This window comes from Syngnathus floridae, chromosome 10 (genome assembly GCF_059516105.1).
Source record: "Syngnathus floridae isolate MCC-2025c chromosome 10, RoL_Sflo_1.0, whole genome shotgun sequence".
Classification (NCBI taxonomy): Eukaryota; Metazoa; Chordata; class Actinopteri; order Syngnathiformes; family Syngnathidae; genus Syngnathus; species Syngnathus floridae.
In genome coordinates, this window is record NC_142422.1 from 11,928,088 (window position 1) to 11,943,444 (window position 15,357).

Here is a 15,357-nt window from a genome sequence, read left to right on the forward strand (position 1 = left end):
CTTAATCAATTGTTCAGTAAAAAAAAGTTGAAAATGTCATTTGGATGTTTCACACCACTGTGGGTAAAAACATCTATTGGGGGTATAATTGATATCGAATGTGCTGAGAACAATCTATAAGGTCGCACCATGGAGTTTTGGGTCAAATGCTATACAGGTGTGTTATCCAACCACAGGAGACAAATAATGATATCATTTTCCGGGGGCATCCCTCCCTGCAGCCCAACTTTGCAGGCAGCCCCGGCAATTAACGAGGTGTTTCAAGACTCCCTAATTGGCTGCCTAATTGACCGTTTAGAGGTTTGCACGCTGCCGCCGACCCCCACCCCCCGCCCCGCCCATCCCGAAATCTTGCCATGCGCCACCATTATTATCATGATCATCATCATGCCCCAATTTGGGGGGGTCTGTCCACCCGTCACCGAGCAGCCTCCCCCTTCTATCTGTATCTGCCTCCCTCTCTATCTCCGTGTTTTATGTCTGCGTCACAACAAGTCGTTCGGTGAGAGACAGCGAGAGAGAGGAGGGGGAGGAGGAGGAAGATGGCGTCTCTGGCGGCTTGATATACGCTGGCGGTTGCTTGCTCAGAATAAAACAGCGAAGGCGATCGGTAACGCTGAGGCAAAAAAGAAAACGAAATAAAAAAGAAACAAAAAGGAGAGGGGCAGAAAGCAAGGCGGCGGAGGAGGCATGCTGGCTTCCTAGTTGCTCTTCTTCCTCTTGACTGACACTTGCACGCATGCACAGGCAGCCAGCGGTGAAGAAGAAGCTGCTGCTGATGATGATGAAGATGATGATGCACACGTAGCCTGGCCGCGAATCGGCGTGACCCCGACGGGAAGGAAGGAAGGACGGACGGAAGGAAATAGGAAGGAAGGAGTTGGACTTGACAGAAGGTAGGCAAGTTTTGCTGCTGCTGAAAGTGGACGGCAGCGGCGGTCATCATGAGCCACTTTGGCATCATCGCTTGTTTCGTTCGCTCACGTGTGCGCTCGTCTTCTTGCTCACCTAAAAAAAAAAAAAAAACTGAAAAAGGTAAAGGGAGGGAGAAGAGGCGTTTAACCTCACTGACGACGTATCCAAAATGGGGGGGGTGTAAACACCTCCTCTTCCTCTTCTTCCTCCCGGCCATATCCTTCCCTCATCCAAGTGTGGAGCGCATAAATCCCATTTTCCATTTGCACATCTGTGAGTGTGTGTGTGTCGGTGGGCTTAGGATGGGGGGAGTGAGCGAGGGCGACGACGTGCTGGCCAGATGGAGCGACGGGCTCCTCTACCTGGGCAACGTCAAGCGGGTAAGTGCGTTCTTGCGTACCCTTTTGCCTATTTGAAGCCTGACGCTTTGTGTCAATCCCCCCTCCCCCGACTGACCGACCCATCTCAGGTAGACACCGTCAAGCAATGCTGCCTGGTCAGGTTTGAGGACAACTCCGAGTTCTGGGTCCTGAGAAAAGACATCCACTCCTGTGAGGAAAACTCTTCTGTCAGTCCAAAATCACATTTGCAAGAATATGTTGTGCGCGGCCCCACTCAGCCAAAAACGGTATTTTGACGAACGGCTGGCATCGCATGTTGTCCGTCTCAGGGGCTGCCATCTTGTTTTGAACCTGTCGACTGAAATCGGCGTCAACGTCACGAGCTCTTACTCGGAAAACCAGTGAACTGTGTGTGACGTTTGCAATATGAGCCTGAGGCCACTTTGACCTCATTTGTTCATTTGTAGTCACCAGCAGAGGGCGCACTGAGATGGATGTAAAAAAATCGATTTATTTCCTTCATTCATCACAATGTTGCCCTTTGACTGGGGGGGGGGGTACATCCCCAACATATTCGTCAAAAGAAAATGTGCCCAAGCCAGAGCTTTAATTTGCGCTTTTGATGGAAGATAAATTGTTGACGAACAAATTGTTGTAGCCCTTATTTTCCTTTTCTTCTCATGCAGTCGCAGCCGGCGAGGAAGACGTTTGCTGTATCTGCGAGGCCCCGCCTCTTAAAGAACCCCTCGTAAATTGTCTGAAATGTCGCCACGGTAAGGAGGTGCACCTCATCACGCACCGTCGTCTTGCTCCCACACCGACCTTGACGATCTGACTCGGAAAGGAAAATAAACAAGGCGCCGTCATAAATGATCTATGCGCGTCCCTTGCAGAAACGTCGTAGCGACTGGAAGGCAAGCCAATGACATATTTTGGGGGAAAAGGCATTAGCGGAAAAAGATACGAGGTGCCGAGTCGGAATCTTGATTGACGTGTGATTGATGGCGGTGCTTGGCCCAATACCCAGCATGCTTTGCATGACTCCTTTCAAGAAAAATGCCTGCGTTGAAAAGCATAGACAGCCCAAATAAATCAGACGCCATCTTGAATGTGGCAAAGATGGAAATAACCAAAATGGCAAGAATGAGGTCCAAACTCCCCCAATGATCAAAATAAAGGCAGGAAACAAGCTTTTTTTCCTTCAGACAATCATGGCTGCTCGTGTGTGTGTGTTTGTGTGTATGTGTGTGTGTGCGTGCGTGCATACGTGTGTGCGCGTTGAGCTCAAAAGAGCTGCCTCTGCCAGGACGCAAATGGAGTAGTAAAGGGATGCGTGGCGGCGCAACAGGGGCTGTGCCCTTGGGCAAAATGTCAAAGGCCTCCCTCTCACCTCCCTCCCTCCCTCCCGCAGGTTATCACGCCGAGTGCCACACGCCCAGCATCGAGCCCGAAGCCGACGACGAATCCTGGATCTGTCGCCAGTGCGTCTTTGCCGTGGCAACCAAGGTCGCAAATAGAAACCATATTATCGTGGCGGTCGGCCCTTGCTATTTGCTAACTCTCACTGTGGATAGTTCTGGTATGACTGAGCGTCCGGCCACTAACACCCCGTCCTGAAATCCCGCCCTCCCCAGAGAGGGGGTGCCATTAAACGTGGCCGCTTCGCTCGCCTGATGCACTCCATGAAGCTGCGGCTGCCGTATCAGCTGACGTCTTTGGACTGGGACGCGCAGCACCTGTCCAATCAGCAGCAGTGTTACTGCTACTGCGCCGGACCCGGAGAGTGAGTGAGGCCGTACGGCAAATTCTGACGCACGTAAGGAACTAAAGTTTGTTTCTTGTATAGGTGGAACCTGAAGATGCTTCAGTGCGGAAGCTGCGGCCAGTGGTTCCACGAGGCCTGCACGCAGTGTCTAAGCAAGCCTATCCTCTACGGCGACAGGTAAGTCCCTTCCCACGTGACATTAAGCTAGCAACAGCGCTAACACCATATCACAATAACGCTACAGAGGGGCGTGTTTCATTTGCACTCTGCCGCGTGACTTTCAGCCCATAGAAGGGCTGCTGCTCGGCAATGTTGTTGCCATGTCAACCGAGATCCGGCGTCAGTCAGTCGCATGATTTTTTGAAATGGCAGAAAAACAGCAGCGGCTTGAGCACCCAACAATGCTTTTATTGAATTATTTTGCCGACACCTGGGTTGCGAGAACGCAAACCTGGCTCCAAAGCGGAAGTGGATTGACATCAGTTCCATTCCAATATCATGCTTGGAGGGTTTCCTCTTTGCACTTTTTTTTTTGCAATTGTTTTGACTGTTTTCTTTGTATTTGTTTCAGGTTTTATCAGTTCCAGTGCTCAGTGTGTAATAAAGGACCTGAAACAGTCAAAAGACTCCCCATGACCTGGTGATGGCAGAACATTTGATAGCCACGCATGTGGTGTGCAAAGCAGCTCACCTTCTTTCTCTTTCTTCCTTCCCAATGCAGGGTAGACTTGGCCCACTTGGTGCTCTACCACCTGTCCCTGTGCTGCAAGAGGAAGTACTTTGATTTTGACCATGAAATCTTGTCCTTCACCAACGAGAACTGGGACTCGTTGCTCCTGGGCGAGGTACTGCGAATCCTCTGCTTAAAAGCACCATGATGAAATCGGACGAAATGCTGCTGGCATTTAGTTTTTTTATTTTGGGTTTTGCAACGCGGGCTCGAAGCCCATTAGCTGTCATTAACGTCGAATTCAAAGCATTCTAGAGTTGACAGAAGCTTAAAAAGAGAAAGCAGATCGTTTTTTTTTTTTTTTTACCCTGTCTTAAGTGTTGACTTTTTTTTTGCGTAGCTCTCTGACACGCCAAGGCAAGAGCGATGTCACAATCTCCTCAACGCACTCAACTCCCAAAAGGACAGGTGAGATAGCCACAAATTCCGTGCCTTCAAATGCCTTTGTCGGCTTATTTCATTCTATTGTGTCATACATCAAATATTTTCCCACACAGGTTTGTCTCTGGAAAAGAAATCAAGAAGAAGAAGTGTCTTTTTGGGCTTCAGGTTCGAGCGCCGCCGCCGCTGTTGTCCGATTCGTCGCCCCTCATCACTGAGCCGCCCATCAACATTTCCCATCGCAGAAGGTCAGCGTCTTCTTTGCTCACAAAACTGACAGCAATCGTTCAATCCAACTAAGCCAGCAAAAAATAAATGAATGAATATATAAATAAATAAAAAATAGATAGATAGATAGATAGATAGATAGATAGATAGATAGATAGATAGATAGATAGATAGATAGATAGATAGATAGATAGATAGATAGATAAATAAGCGAGCGTTGCTCAATTTGTCCACCAGAGGGTGCACTGGCCCCCCACTTCCATTCCGCTCTCTTTTTTTTCTCTTGCACTGCCACGACTTGGATGTTTTACTTTTGTGGCTACAGGGCGACATCTACATCCATTTTTGGAAAAGTTTGTGTGCTGTGACGAGTCATAAGAACCATCAAATCCTGAAAGTGGACTCATATTTGTTGAGAATTTTCAGATTTCTCATCTGCATCCTTATTGTTTGCGTTTCAGCCCGCCGTCGCTACCGTGTCAGAGGAGGCCGCCTGCACCCGAATCACGTAAATCAAAGCGGCGCATCACCGAGACGCAGGTCAGTGTCCGAACGAGCTGTCAATCGGTCAGGCGCCGCCGGTTTGGCTCGCCGCGATCGGTAGCAAATGATGATGCCGACCACGTGGCGCTGTCTTGCTTTGTCTCCGGCGTCCAGGCTTGTCCGCCGCCCGTTCCGTCCAACGCAGTGGAGCCGCTGCCATTTTGCCACGGCTACGCGGGAGGAGACGGCCTGTATGCGCCCACAAAGTCCCAGGAGGAACTACATCTGAGGTGACACGTGCCGGCTGCCATTTTGTTTTCTTTGCTTTGAATTGGAGCGGCTAAAAAATTGCGCAAAGGATTTTTCAGAGGCTCACAAAGTGGTGCCTACTTTTTCTTGCGCAGTTCTCCTCCCAAGCGGATGTACGCCCTCTACCACACGGCGCTCGCCAGAGGTCTGCATCACTCCAACAGGTTGTTGCTCTTCAAGAAGCGGTCTACTTGGCAATTCTTTCATTCGTCCGCAACGCATTCGCAATCAAAGCAAGCCGCATTTGCGCCCACATCAAATTCAGCTTCTCGACAAGAAATGTTTTGCATTTTCGGCAATGCAAACTGATTGTCTTTGGGTTCAGTCAAAAGAAGATGATTGCAAACAATCGCCGTTTGGGTGGTTTTCTGACAGATTCGGCTTCAGTTGCATGTTAGTCAGTTAGCGCTGTAAATAAACAGGCAATGACTCTTTCCAGTTTCCTGGTTTGGCATCAGTGGCCGATAGCTTTCCAAAGTCCAAGCCGAGTTTTGTAAATGTTGATCGGCTTTCACGGATGACTTACAGAAATTGCTGTTGACAGGCTGAGGGTTTGAAATATACTCGTTGAAGTAAATAGGGGATGCGAATCGTTGTGGATGAGCTTGACAGTGGACCGGTTGCGGACGAACAACTAAATTGTATTTCCTCTCCTCCTTCGATTGGTGCGACCAGCACGGAGGACTGCCGCCGAGTAGCCCCGCCCTGCTTTACGTACCCGCTCAATTCCAGTGACCGCCTGCACCAGCCGGGACACAAGCAAGCGGAAGACCTCCTGCTGTGCGACTCTCCGCCTTGCCCCCTGCCGGGTGGGGCCGGAAGCCCGGACGGGGCGCACGACGGGCGGCTCCCCAGGAGCTGGGGCGGAGGCGAGGCGGTCAGAATCCTGGCCAGACGCGTCACGCCCGATGGGAAGGTGCAGTACCTGGTGGAGTGGGACAACGTGGGCTTGTACTGATCCCCGAGAGAAGAGGAGGCAAAACACAGGGTGCGCTTGTGTGGGCCGCTGCGATTAGAACTTTTGACCGGTTGCCTTTTGGGGGAGCCACGGCCCAGCCAGGGCGCTCCGCTTTCACAGAGACTTCAAAAGCTGGTTGGTTCCGTCTTGGATAGTGGTGCCTTGAGCTATGAGTTGAGTTGGCTGGGAACACAAAACACACCCGTCTCAAAACATTTTTCAGCCTTTAATCGGGTGCCAGCCATACCCCCAAAACACAACATAAAAAGTTGTTGTGTCTTTTTGAACCAGAAAAATAGCACTCTGATATTATGCCTGATAAAAGACATGTCAGAATGGCATTGTTTCATAGACTGTAAATGGAATTCAACTGGTTTTGACACATTTTGGCTCAAATGGAGACTCCGAAATATTAGTCGTTCTTTGCAAAAGATAACCAATATATGCCTGTGCATATTACTTTGATCTGTCTGCGTGTATTGCGCCACAAATATGCGGTGCCCAAAGGTTTATAAAACTACCGCGCAGATGCTAGTCCTTAGCCCATCTATGACATTTTCCATTCGGTGTTAGCATTAAGCTAACAGAACTCACGTAATTCAGAACAAAAAAGGACCGATTGACAGCTTGTGTCTCATAAAACTCGTGAGATAGCACACTTCTGTCATATCAATTTTTCCCATTGAAATGAATGGAAATGTAAGTTGTCCGTTCCAGATCCCCCCATCCCTCCACCACCACCACCACCACCATGGAAAAAACATTTTTGTAATGGGTTTTGATGTAATGATTAAAAATAGCACTCTTTACACACACGCATGTCACACAAAGTATCGACAGATGATCAATTATTGCAATCATTTGTAGTACAAGTGACGTAATAATTTGCTGTCCAGCAAAGCGAATGAGTTTCGAATCTCCAACAAACTTCATAAATCGAGGACCCCCCCAATGCTAAAAAATACCCCAAGTCATCTGGCACAGTTCTCTCATTGGATTATGTCACCAAGCGATTGTAGCTTGCTTAACTAATATTTTAGACATGTTGGCCATTGCTAATCAGATGTCAGTCTATGAAATGATTCTAATTGGGCAGCCACATTATTTTGCATTCGGGACGGAGAAGGGCCTGCCATGGTGTGGAATGTGTTTTGTGTGTTTTTTAATGCTATGTTTGTACGGTCAAGTGCTCGTTTTAGCTGGTTCTCTCAAAACAAGGAAGGAGGGAATAAAGACGCACATGTTCTGGAGATAAAAGTTGCGTATTTATTTGAAGTGAAGTCTAAATTGTGAAAGGGGCTGTTTCTACTATTGACCACTGGGCGGCGACAACACTTCAACCAAAGCACGATGCTGCATTTCTCCCTCCGAGAAGCCAAATACTCATCCATAGAGCTTTCTTTGGAATAATGTCTGTTGAAAAAAGACACAAAACGTCTGTTATTTTTGAAACCACGTTACATATATAAATACATATAGACGGTTTGAAGAAATTACAGGCGCCGTTGAAGTTGTTTTGTGCTAGTCTTGTCTGTTGAAGGCGCACTTTCCCATGTTCATAGAAGGCAACACTCCTTAATCGAAAGACGCCATTTTGGCTCTTTGGTTTCCCCGGATGCGCTTCCGAAATGGAAGTTCCGGTCGTCAGTCAGACACTCAAAGGAGACAAGACGTGATTTGTGTCTTTGAAAGGCCCGCAGACAGAAAAATGCTTTTGAGTTTGTTGATCAACCGCAGAAGAAGGAAAAGAAAGTGTCTTGGAGGATGGCTCCTCCGAGCATGATAGAATCGGACCGTTTTTCTGGTGCGGCGGCCCAATTGGAGGCGCTAATTGGAGCCTTTAAACAGGTCGCCTCTTTCTTTCTCATCAGCTTAGCTTGCTTTTAGCCGCCGGTCCAAAATTAAACAGCAAGCGAAATAACTAGACACCCCTAAAGTGGACAATACGAAGATTATCTAGAGTTTGTTGGTTATTTTCGGAAAAACTTAATCTACGCGCATGCGCTGTTGGCTGCGTTTCTCCGGAATCCATTGCAGATTTGCCAAGACACGCCCCCGCTGTAATGAGTGGCTGCAAGGCACGCGCTGCTATATGATTGGCTGCTTTCTCCAGGTAGGTCATCCTTTAGTTTTTGGTACATTTTATTTTATTGCTTTTAACTTGTATAAAAGTGGATATGCGGATGAGAATGACTTGACACAACGATGATGTCCATTCATTTTTAAATTCCGAGCATATAAACACAATTTCCTGGGACGATGATAAAAAACTAAGCATTTAAAGATCACCTATTTCCAAAGTTTTAAGCGGTTCCGCAATTGTGAAAAACACAAAGGTTCCAAAACAATCAACGTTTGTGTCGTTGCTATTTAGAAGCCTTCCTCCCCCCCCCCCCCCACAAAAACTGATTTTGTAGCAGGTTCTAACGTGATAAATTTTACATCATAAGGTGATTGATTTCAAGGTGGCGCACGGTGATGTGGATGCTGTACGTTGGCTCTCTTTCCCGCCCAGATGCAGCACCCAATCATATTGAAGCTGGGCGTTCCCTGCCTGGAACCCAAGTAGGCTCCACAGTAGCGGCAGTTGGCTCGCTCTGGTTCTAGCTCACTCTCACCCACTCGTGTCCCCCTCCCTCGCTTACACACGCACGCACGCGCACGCACACGTTTATGCATCCTGTCGTCTCTTTTTGGATGCACAGGGAGGGAGCCACGCGCGCTTTCGGAAAGCGGCGGTGGTGGATTCTTCTTTTCCTCACCATGATGCTTTTTAGGATGCCGATGGTGATCACGGCGGACTATTGGCATCTTCACCATCATCATCGGCTCCCATAGGAAGGAGTACGCCGCCTGCCTTTTTCTTTTAGATTCATCTTCTTTCTTTTTTTTCTTTTTTAGTAGAGTGTTTGCTCCGTGTAACGCCGAGACCTGCCGCAACCTCCGTTCAATGCCGTTGGAACATGTCCTATGTTCCCATCCAAGGTACAGCTGGCTTTCTTACATTCTTCTTTCAGTGCTGTGCACAGGGAGCTTCACGTTGTCACCCTCTGCCTTCTGTATTTTGCCCATCCTCCCTTCCCTTTTCTTCCCTTCCCTTCCCTTGCTTGGCTTCCCTTGCTTTTGCATCCCTTGCCCCCCCACCCACCCTCCACCTCCTCCTCTCCACCACCTCCTCCTCCGTTTCTCCTCCTCCGTTCCTCGGCTCTGGCTGACATGGTATCCATATGCGTTTGAAATCACCAGCATAGCCGACAGGTGCGTGCAGTCACGCGTACGCGCGCGCGCTAACACGCAGCGTGGGTCCATGCGGCATTTGTGGCTATGATGCGTACAAGTGTGCGGCTGCCGCCGGGTCCGCTCGCTCATCCTGCCTGGATGACATTCCGTCGTGTTCCTACAAGCGCCAAGTAGCTACTCCTACTCAAACGTAGGCGCACAAAATGAAGAAAAAACCCACAATCTGATTCTGATCAACCCTGACGCTAATCCCGCCGTCAAAGAATTTGCAGATAGATGTCAATTTCCGGTGTTGCACATTTAGTCTCGGGGCAATCGGTAGTTGGCAAAAAATGATGTTGAAGCGAAGGTGTACATTTCCAATCCGAAAGATGTCGTCGTGTCAATGTTGAAGGGTCAAAGTGGCTCCAAGTCCACCGCCGAGCTTAGCAATAGCATCAGTGGTGGCAAAAGTACGCCAACGCGTCCTCGAGACGCTAAAGTACAGAGTCAGCTCCTTTACATCCAAAGTCAAACTGTGCAAACTGGAAGAGGTTCTTCAAAGTACAACTGAATGTTTACTGTCAACAGCAAAAGAAAACAACTTGGCCCCCAAAAAATGCAAACTTAGAGAGGTGTAACATTTACTCGATGAATCGTCGACATTTACGATAATCGACTAAACCGCAAAGAGAGCTTGTGAAAATCATCAAGAATCAATTTTCACCGTTTCTGTCGTGCTCCGTGAAAGTGGACTGAGGTTCTTGGTGTTGGATCCAAATGTGACACTTGCAAAAATCTGCTTTTTGGAAAACAATGTGTGGATTTTCTGACCGTCGAACTGGTGACGGAATTACACTTGTTTGCAGCCGTTGTACGCGGCCAAGCGAGCAAATTGTGCTTGATAGTGGCCTTCGCTTGGTGTTGGTCACTGGCTGAAGTGGTGACTTTGATGACTTTTACATCACTTGGCTTTTCCTCTAGATCAGTGGTCCCCAACCTTTTTTGCGCCACGGACCGGTTACGTGTCAGAAATATTTTCGCGGACCGGCCTTTATATAAATGAATAATACATTTATAGTAAATGTATAAATATGATGAAATAAAATGATACAACTGGCATAAAAACAAGTATAAATGACATCAAAATAAAACTCAACATTACGTTGAATTAGTGGGACCACTAAGCTTGTTTCTCAGGAACGAGCCGGTCCCATCTCGGCGTAATCGGAGACAATGACACCCGAAGTGGTTAAGGTTTGTCTTTTAATGCAGGAAGCTTGGTCTCCATGTGCCGAAGCAGTTTTGAAGGCTTCATTGCCTCGTTAGCTAGCCTGTCGCCACATATTATGCAGAGTGGGCTTGGCGTGTCAGAGTCACTTGTGGCGATAAGTAGGACTCCAGAAATGTTATTTTAGAGGCAGCTTTCCTTTTCTTAGAAGTCGTAGCCTCTTCTTCTTCCATCTCCTCATTGGGCTTTTTTCCCTTTCCCAAGAATCTTTCCAAACATCGCTGTTTCTTGCTAATTTTTGCTTGCTTCACAGGCTTGTTGAGGTGACATGTCACGTGACCGAGACGGATGTAAATGGGAGAGAATCGCCAATTTTTTTATATTTTTCAAAATAAATTCTTACTCATTTTTGCTAGCTTTGCGGGCTCGACTGGGGAAAGATGTCACGTGACCGGGACGAGCATCTTGACCTGAATTAATTGATCGTCGATTTCCCCGTGTGGCTTGGCGGCCCGGTACCAAGTGACCCATGGACCGGTATCGGTCTGCGGCCCGGTGGTTGGGGACCACTGCTCTAGATGACCATGAAGTCAGTCAGGCAGTTGGTGGGTCATTCCCTGAACCGCTTGTCATGTTTTGTTTTCAGAGTTGTTGCATCTTTTAGTACGTGTCCTCACACATGCGAGTACTTTTGTCACCCGAAGCAAGCATTCCATTGCTGACGTAGATGCGCCCGGAAAGAAGAGCTAAGAGTTGCAGCGACTTATCAGAGTTCCAGTTCAAATGGCCTGGCCTTTTGGTTTTTGTGTTTCGCTCGCCTCGCCACGAAATACTGCACGCACGTGACAAGCGCTCGGCTTGACATTTTTACGACAAGATGAGCTCAAAGCAGCGCCAAACGCTGGCTGGCCCGGCCAGGCCGGGGCACGAGGGAGAAATTAAAGTGGCAAAGAGTTGTGGGAGTAAGTGGAAGCGAGTGGGAGCCTGAGAGCGAGCAGAGGAGGAGATGGAGGCGGCGGAGGCGGCGGCGGAGGCGGCCGCTTCGCAGCTAAAAGAGGAACTTTGCTTTTGGCCAAAGATTGAATGGCCGCGAGCTCAGCGCTTATTTATTTGCAAGTGGCCTTTGACTGCTGCGATTGATGATGCGGTGAATCCTCGTGTGCCGTGAGGCACTTGTGATCAGCACCAACAATTAGCCAAGCGGCCGCGAGACAATTGAGCCTTTTGTGTGTCATGTTTGCAGCAGTGGCAGCGGGCGCATTTACCACTGTACGTGGCCTTCAGTGGGCCGGCGGACATTTTGTTTTGATTCCCCTGCGGTTCCAACTGGCCAGGCCTCATTTGAGTTAGTCAAATTAGAAGTTCTTTTTGCTGGTGTCGACTCTGTAGGTACCATTATGGATGAAATGACATGAAAATGAGCCACATGTCCAAAAAAGTAGGCAAAAGTGTCAAATTCCATTTGGAAGCAGTTGCGCAAAGTCGTCAAAGTATGAGGAGGCAGACGAAAAGTAAAAGCTTCTGTCCGTCACTTCCTATTTGATGACAGCTTCCTCTCTGAACAGGAAATGAGCTCAGTGCTGCCAACTGGTATGTTGTGGTACAACGCGGTACTGCATCAAAGGAGTGCACCGCTAAATTGGCACTTGGCTGCACAGCGTCCAAACGTGGAAAGAAGGCACTGTTGAAAAGGTGCCATGCGGCGGGGGCGCCGACCTGAACGCGGGCGCGAGGCCTGTTAAACGCCTTTGGACGTGTTGCACAGCTTGGATGACTGCATCCTTGTGCCAACTTCACGCTACTGTACACGTGACCGTGTGCGTGTATATATAGGAAGTGGGAGGAGAAGGGGCCAGCCAGGGATGGAGAGATAAGCAGAGAGAGAGAGAGAGTGAGAGAGAGAGAGAGAGAGAGAGAGAGAGAGAGAGAGAGAGAGAGAGAGAGAGAGAGAGAGAGAGCAGCCGGAGCGAGCGAGTCCTCACTATTTCACGGATGGCTGCGTTGCTATGGGAACAAGACACGAACTCTCTTCCCAAAAACCTGCCCTCCCTTCCTCTCTCCATCATCCCTTCTTCCCTCATTCTCCCACTCTCCTCATCCCTCTTTCCTCAACCGCCCACTCTGCTCTCCTCTCCTCCATCCCTAATTCTGCCTCCCTCTCTCCCTCATTCGTCCCCCCGTCTCTTTGGCGCTCACTTCTATTCTCTTCTGGGTTGTCATGGCGATAGGCTGGGGGCGTGCGAGAGCGAGCGGGAGTGGGCGTATCGGAAGTGACATCTCTTGGGTGCTCATCTCGTTTCCTGTTTGCTGGCGTCGGGGGCGTATCGAAACGGCCGTGTGGCAACGGCGCCGCCGTTTGGACCATGACGGACCGGCAGGGCCCAAAAAGACGACAATGAGGGGGGGGAAAAATGACACCTGTCTGCCTTGCTCCCATGACAATTTTGCCCCGTGGAGTGGTGACGCTGCCCAAATAAGAGGCCGAGCATGCTTGCTTCAAGCTGTTTGCTTGTGACATCAACATTTGACAATCCTGATGTAAAACTACAACGTGAATTTTTTTTTTTTGGGTGGATGGGCTGCAATATTCTTCTTTTCTGGGAATGGTGGCTCATCCAAGTGCGACCGGCATATTCATGAGCGGCAAACGATTGCGTCTTTGCCAACACGACCGCTCGGCTTAACCTTTTCGCAGCACGCCAATGGGGGCTCGTTTATACTGCAGCAGCTTTATCCCCCATCAAAAAATACTAATAAGACACGGAAAGATGATGCATGCTCTTCTTTTCCCTCAATAAGGCAACTTTTCCAACTCTTATTTTGTAGCTTTCGGTTTTTGTTTTGTTTTGTAGCTTTCTGTTTGTTTTTTTGTTTGGTTTTTGTTTTGTTTGTTTTTTCCAACTCATATTTTTGTAGCTTTCTGTTTTTTTTCTTGTTTAACAATTTATCAATCTATCTTTGTCCAATCATGTTTTCCAGTCTTGTCATATTTTATGTCTTGGTCAGTTTGTCAAGGTACCGGCATGTTTCTTGACCTCATGCTCTTGTCTCCGCCGTGCAGATGCAAGGTGTGCCGCCCCCCCCTCCTACCACCACCACCATCATCATCGTCACCTCCTCCAGCAGCAGCGCTCCCAGCAGGTCCTGGCCTTCCACGCTGCACCCCCCGCCTACGAGCGCCCCCACTTCAGCCGCCCCCCATACGAGCACCTGTCCAACGAGCGTGCGCCGCCCGAGCGCTGGAATGCCCGTCTGCGCGTGAGCCCCGGAAAGCCCTTCCACATGTTGGACCAGGAAGAGGTAGGATGCCACAGCCTTGAATGCTGTCCAATATCAATCAGCAGGAATGGCACTTGCTTTTATTTATTTTTGAGTACCAAACCTTTGGGATGTCTTTTTATTTGTTTGGGTCCGGGCTGCTGTCCCTGATTTTGTCCTCTAGGGAGAGGAAGAGGGCCACGAATAATACACCCCAGCCTGGATTTCACAAATCTCAACACAAACAGAAATCAAGATGAGCCACTCCAACTGTGTAGCTCATGTGCATGCAAGAGTTTCAATTCAATCAAATCGAGTCATCATCTTATTAATACGAGTTAACACGAGTCCTGGAGACAATGACTCCTGTTTCCTAACCAACCATCCATCTATCCATTTTCTGTACCGCTTTGTCCCCACGGGGTCGTAACCTAAACATTCCAGTGCATGTATGCATTTGGTCATCAATCACTTCATCTTCTTTAATGTGTCAATTGCTTTAGTGAATGCATTAAAAAAAAAGAAATTTTAGTAAAACAAAATCTTTTTTTGTTCACATGGCAAGGAGCTAACAGTCCTGATGTAACCTGTTTTTTATTTTTTGCATTCAAACTATTTGAAAATGTGCATTTGCATCACAATAAGATGACAACAAAAGAGCCTTTTGCTTCTGAAAATCTTCTTTTGAAGGAGTGAGATGACTTTTTTTTTTCCACTGCTGAAAATTCTTAACAACATGCAGTCGTCAAAAAACACGCCAAGGATTATTTTCTGTCCAAAACGTCTGAGTGTTCCCTTCATGTACAGACGACTGGCACATTCTACAGGGAAAAGTCATATACATATAGTGTGTGTGTGTGTGTGTGTGTGTGTGTGTGTGTGTGTGTGTGTGTGTGTGTGTGTGTGTGTGTGTATATATATATATATATATATATATATATATATATATATATATACACACAGTAATCCCTCGCTACATTGCGGTTCATTTATCACTTGGATTCCTCCCCAAATAAAAAATTCAAAAATTCTAATTAAAACGAAACGAAAACGAAAATTGCCAGCAGAAGGCAGGGAGTGCTCACACAATTGCGCACTTGTATCTTGTTATGAAAAAAGTTTTTATAATAAGAGTTCTAAAAATATATTTACAGTATTGTACATTATAATTATTTTATAATAAGAGTTCTAAAAACATTTTTACAGTATGTACACTTGTACCTTGTTATAAAAAAGTTGTTATAAAAAAAGAGTTCTAAAAACGTATTTACAGTATATATACTTTAGCTGCATCTACATATGTTACACCAGGGATGAGAATTTTCCGCGGATCCGCGGATTTCCGTGTTTTTTTCCGTCAAAAGCATAATTTTCGTGAATTGTGTAAATCTGTTGAGAATTTCATTTATATATATATATCTATATATATATATGGTGGTGTATATATATATCTATATATATATATAGATATAGATATATATATATATACACCGCCACAATGTAAATTTGTGATTGGGATTTCATCACTTGTAGACGAGT

General features: G+C 47.4%; 2 protein-coding genes across 14 annotated transcripts in view; both read left to right on the forward strand.

Moving 5' to 3' along the window:
• Positions 1 to 397: 397 nt before the first annotated feature.
• Positions 398 to 7,382, forward strand: phf1 (PHD finger protein 1). Of its 2 annotated transcripts, XM_088386327.1 has the most exons (15): positions 400 to 896; positions 1,217 to 1,295; positions 1,385 to 1,466; positions 1,943 to 2,029; positions 2,668 to 2,762; positions 2,891 to 3,039; positions 3,103 to 3,198; positions 3,593 to 3,661; positions 3,743 to 3,866; positions 4,092 to 4,159; positions 4,249 to 4,380; positions 4,822 to 4,900; positions 5,018 to 5,133; positions 5,248 to 5,316; positions 5,828 to 7,381. In XM_088386327.1, the coding sequence occupies exons 2-15, from the start codon at positions 1,218 to 1,220 to the stop codon at positions 6,108 to 6,110; spliced, it is 1,527 nt and encodes a 508-aa protein (XP_088242453.1). In that variant the 5' UTR covers positions 400 to 896; position 1,217; the 3' UTR covers positions 6,111 to 7,381. The 2 variants fall into 2 exon arrangements, with proteins under 2 accessions (XP_088242452.1, XP_088242453.1); XM_088386326.1 differs by having other exon boundaries at positions 398 to 896; positions 1,217 to 1,466; positions 5,828 to 7,382.
• Positions 7,383 to 7,718: 336 nt separating this feature from the next.
• The window catches only part of syngap1b (synaptic Ras GTPase activating protein 1b), a 30,216-nt gene continuing 22,577 nt past the window's right edge, over positions 7,719 to 15,357 (forward strand). For 3 of the 12 annotated variants that reach the window (XM_088386314.1, XM_088386318.1, XM_088386317.1), the window contains exons 1-2: positions 8,643 to 9,095; positions 13,622 to 13,860. In XM_088386314.1, coding sequence (XP_088242440.1) covers positions 9,074 to 9,095; positions 13,622 to 13,860 — 261 coding nt within the window. In that variant the 5' untranslated portion in view covers positions 8,643 to 9,073. Of the gene's footprint in view, positions 7,959 to 8,147; positions 8,224 to 8,638; positions 9,096 to 13,621; positions 13,861 to 15,357 lie in introns of those variants that run through there. The other 9 variants (XM_088386313.1, XM_088386320.1, XM_088386316.1 and 6 more) reach the window with 7 other exon arrangements.

Bases quoted from the DNA above. Each gene is read 5' to 3' on its own strand.
- phf1 (XM_088386326.1), top strand. From the start codon at position 1,256: ATGGAGCGACGGGCTCCTCTACCTGGGCAACGTCAAGCGGGTAAGTGC. The intron at 2,763-2,890 runs GTCGCAAATAGA...CGCCCTCCCCAG, and splicing joins TCTTTGCCGTGGCAACCAAG to AGAGGGGGTGCCATTAAACG. The intron at 4,381-4,821 runs GTCAGCGTCTTC...TTTGCGTTTCAG, and splicing joins AACATTTCCCATCGCAGAAG to CCCGCCGTCGCTACCGTGTC.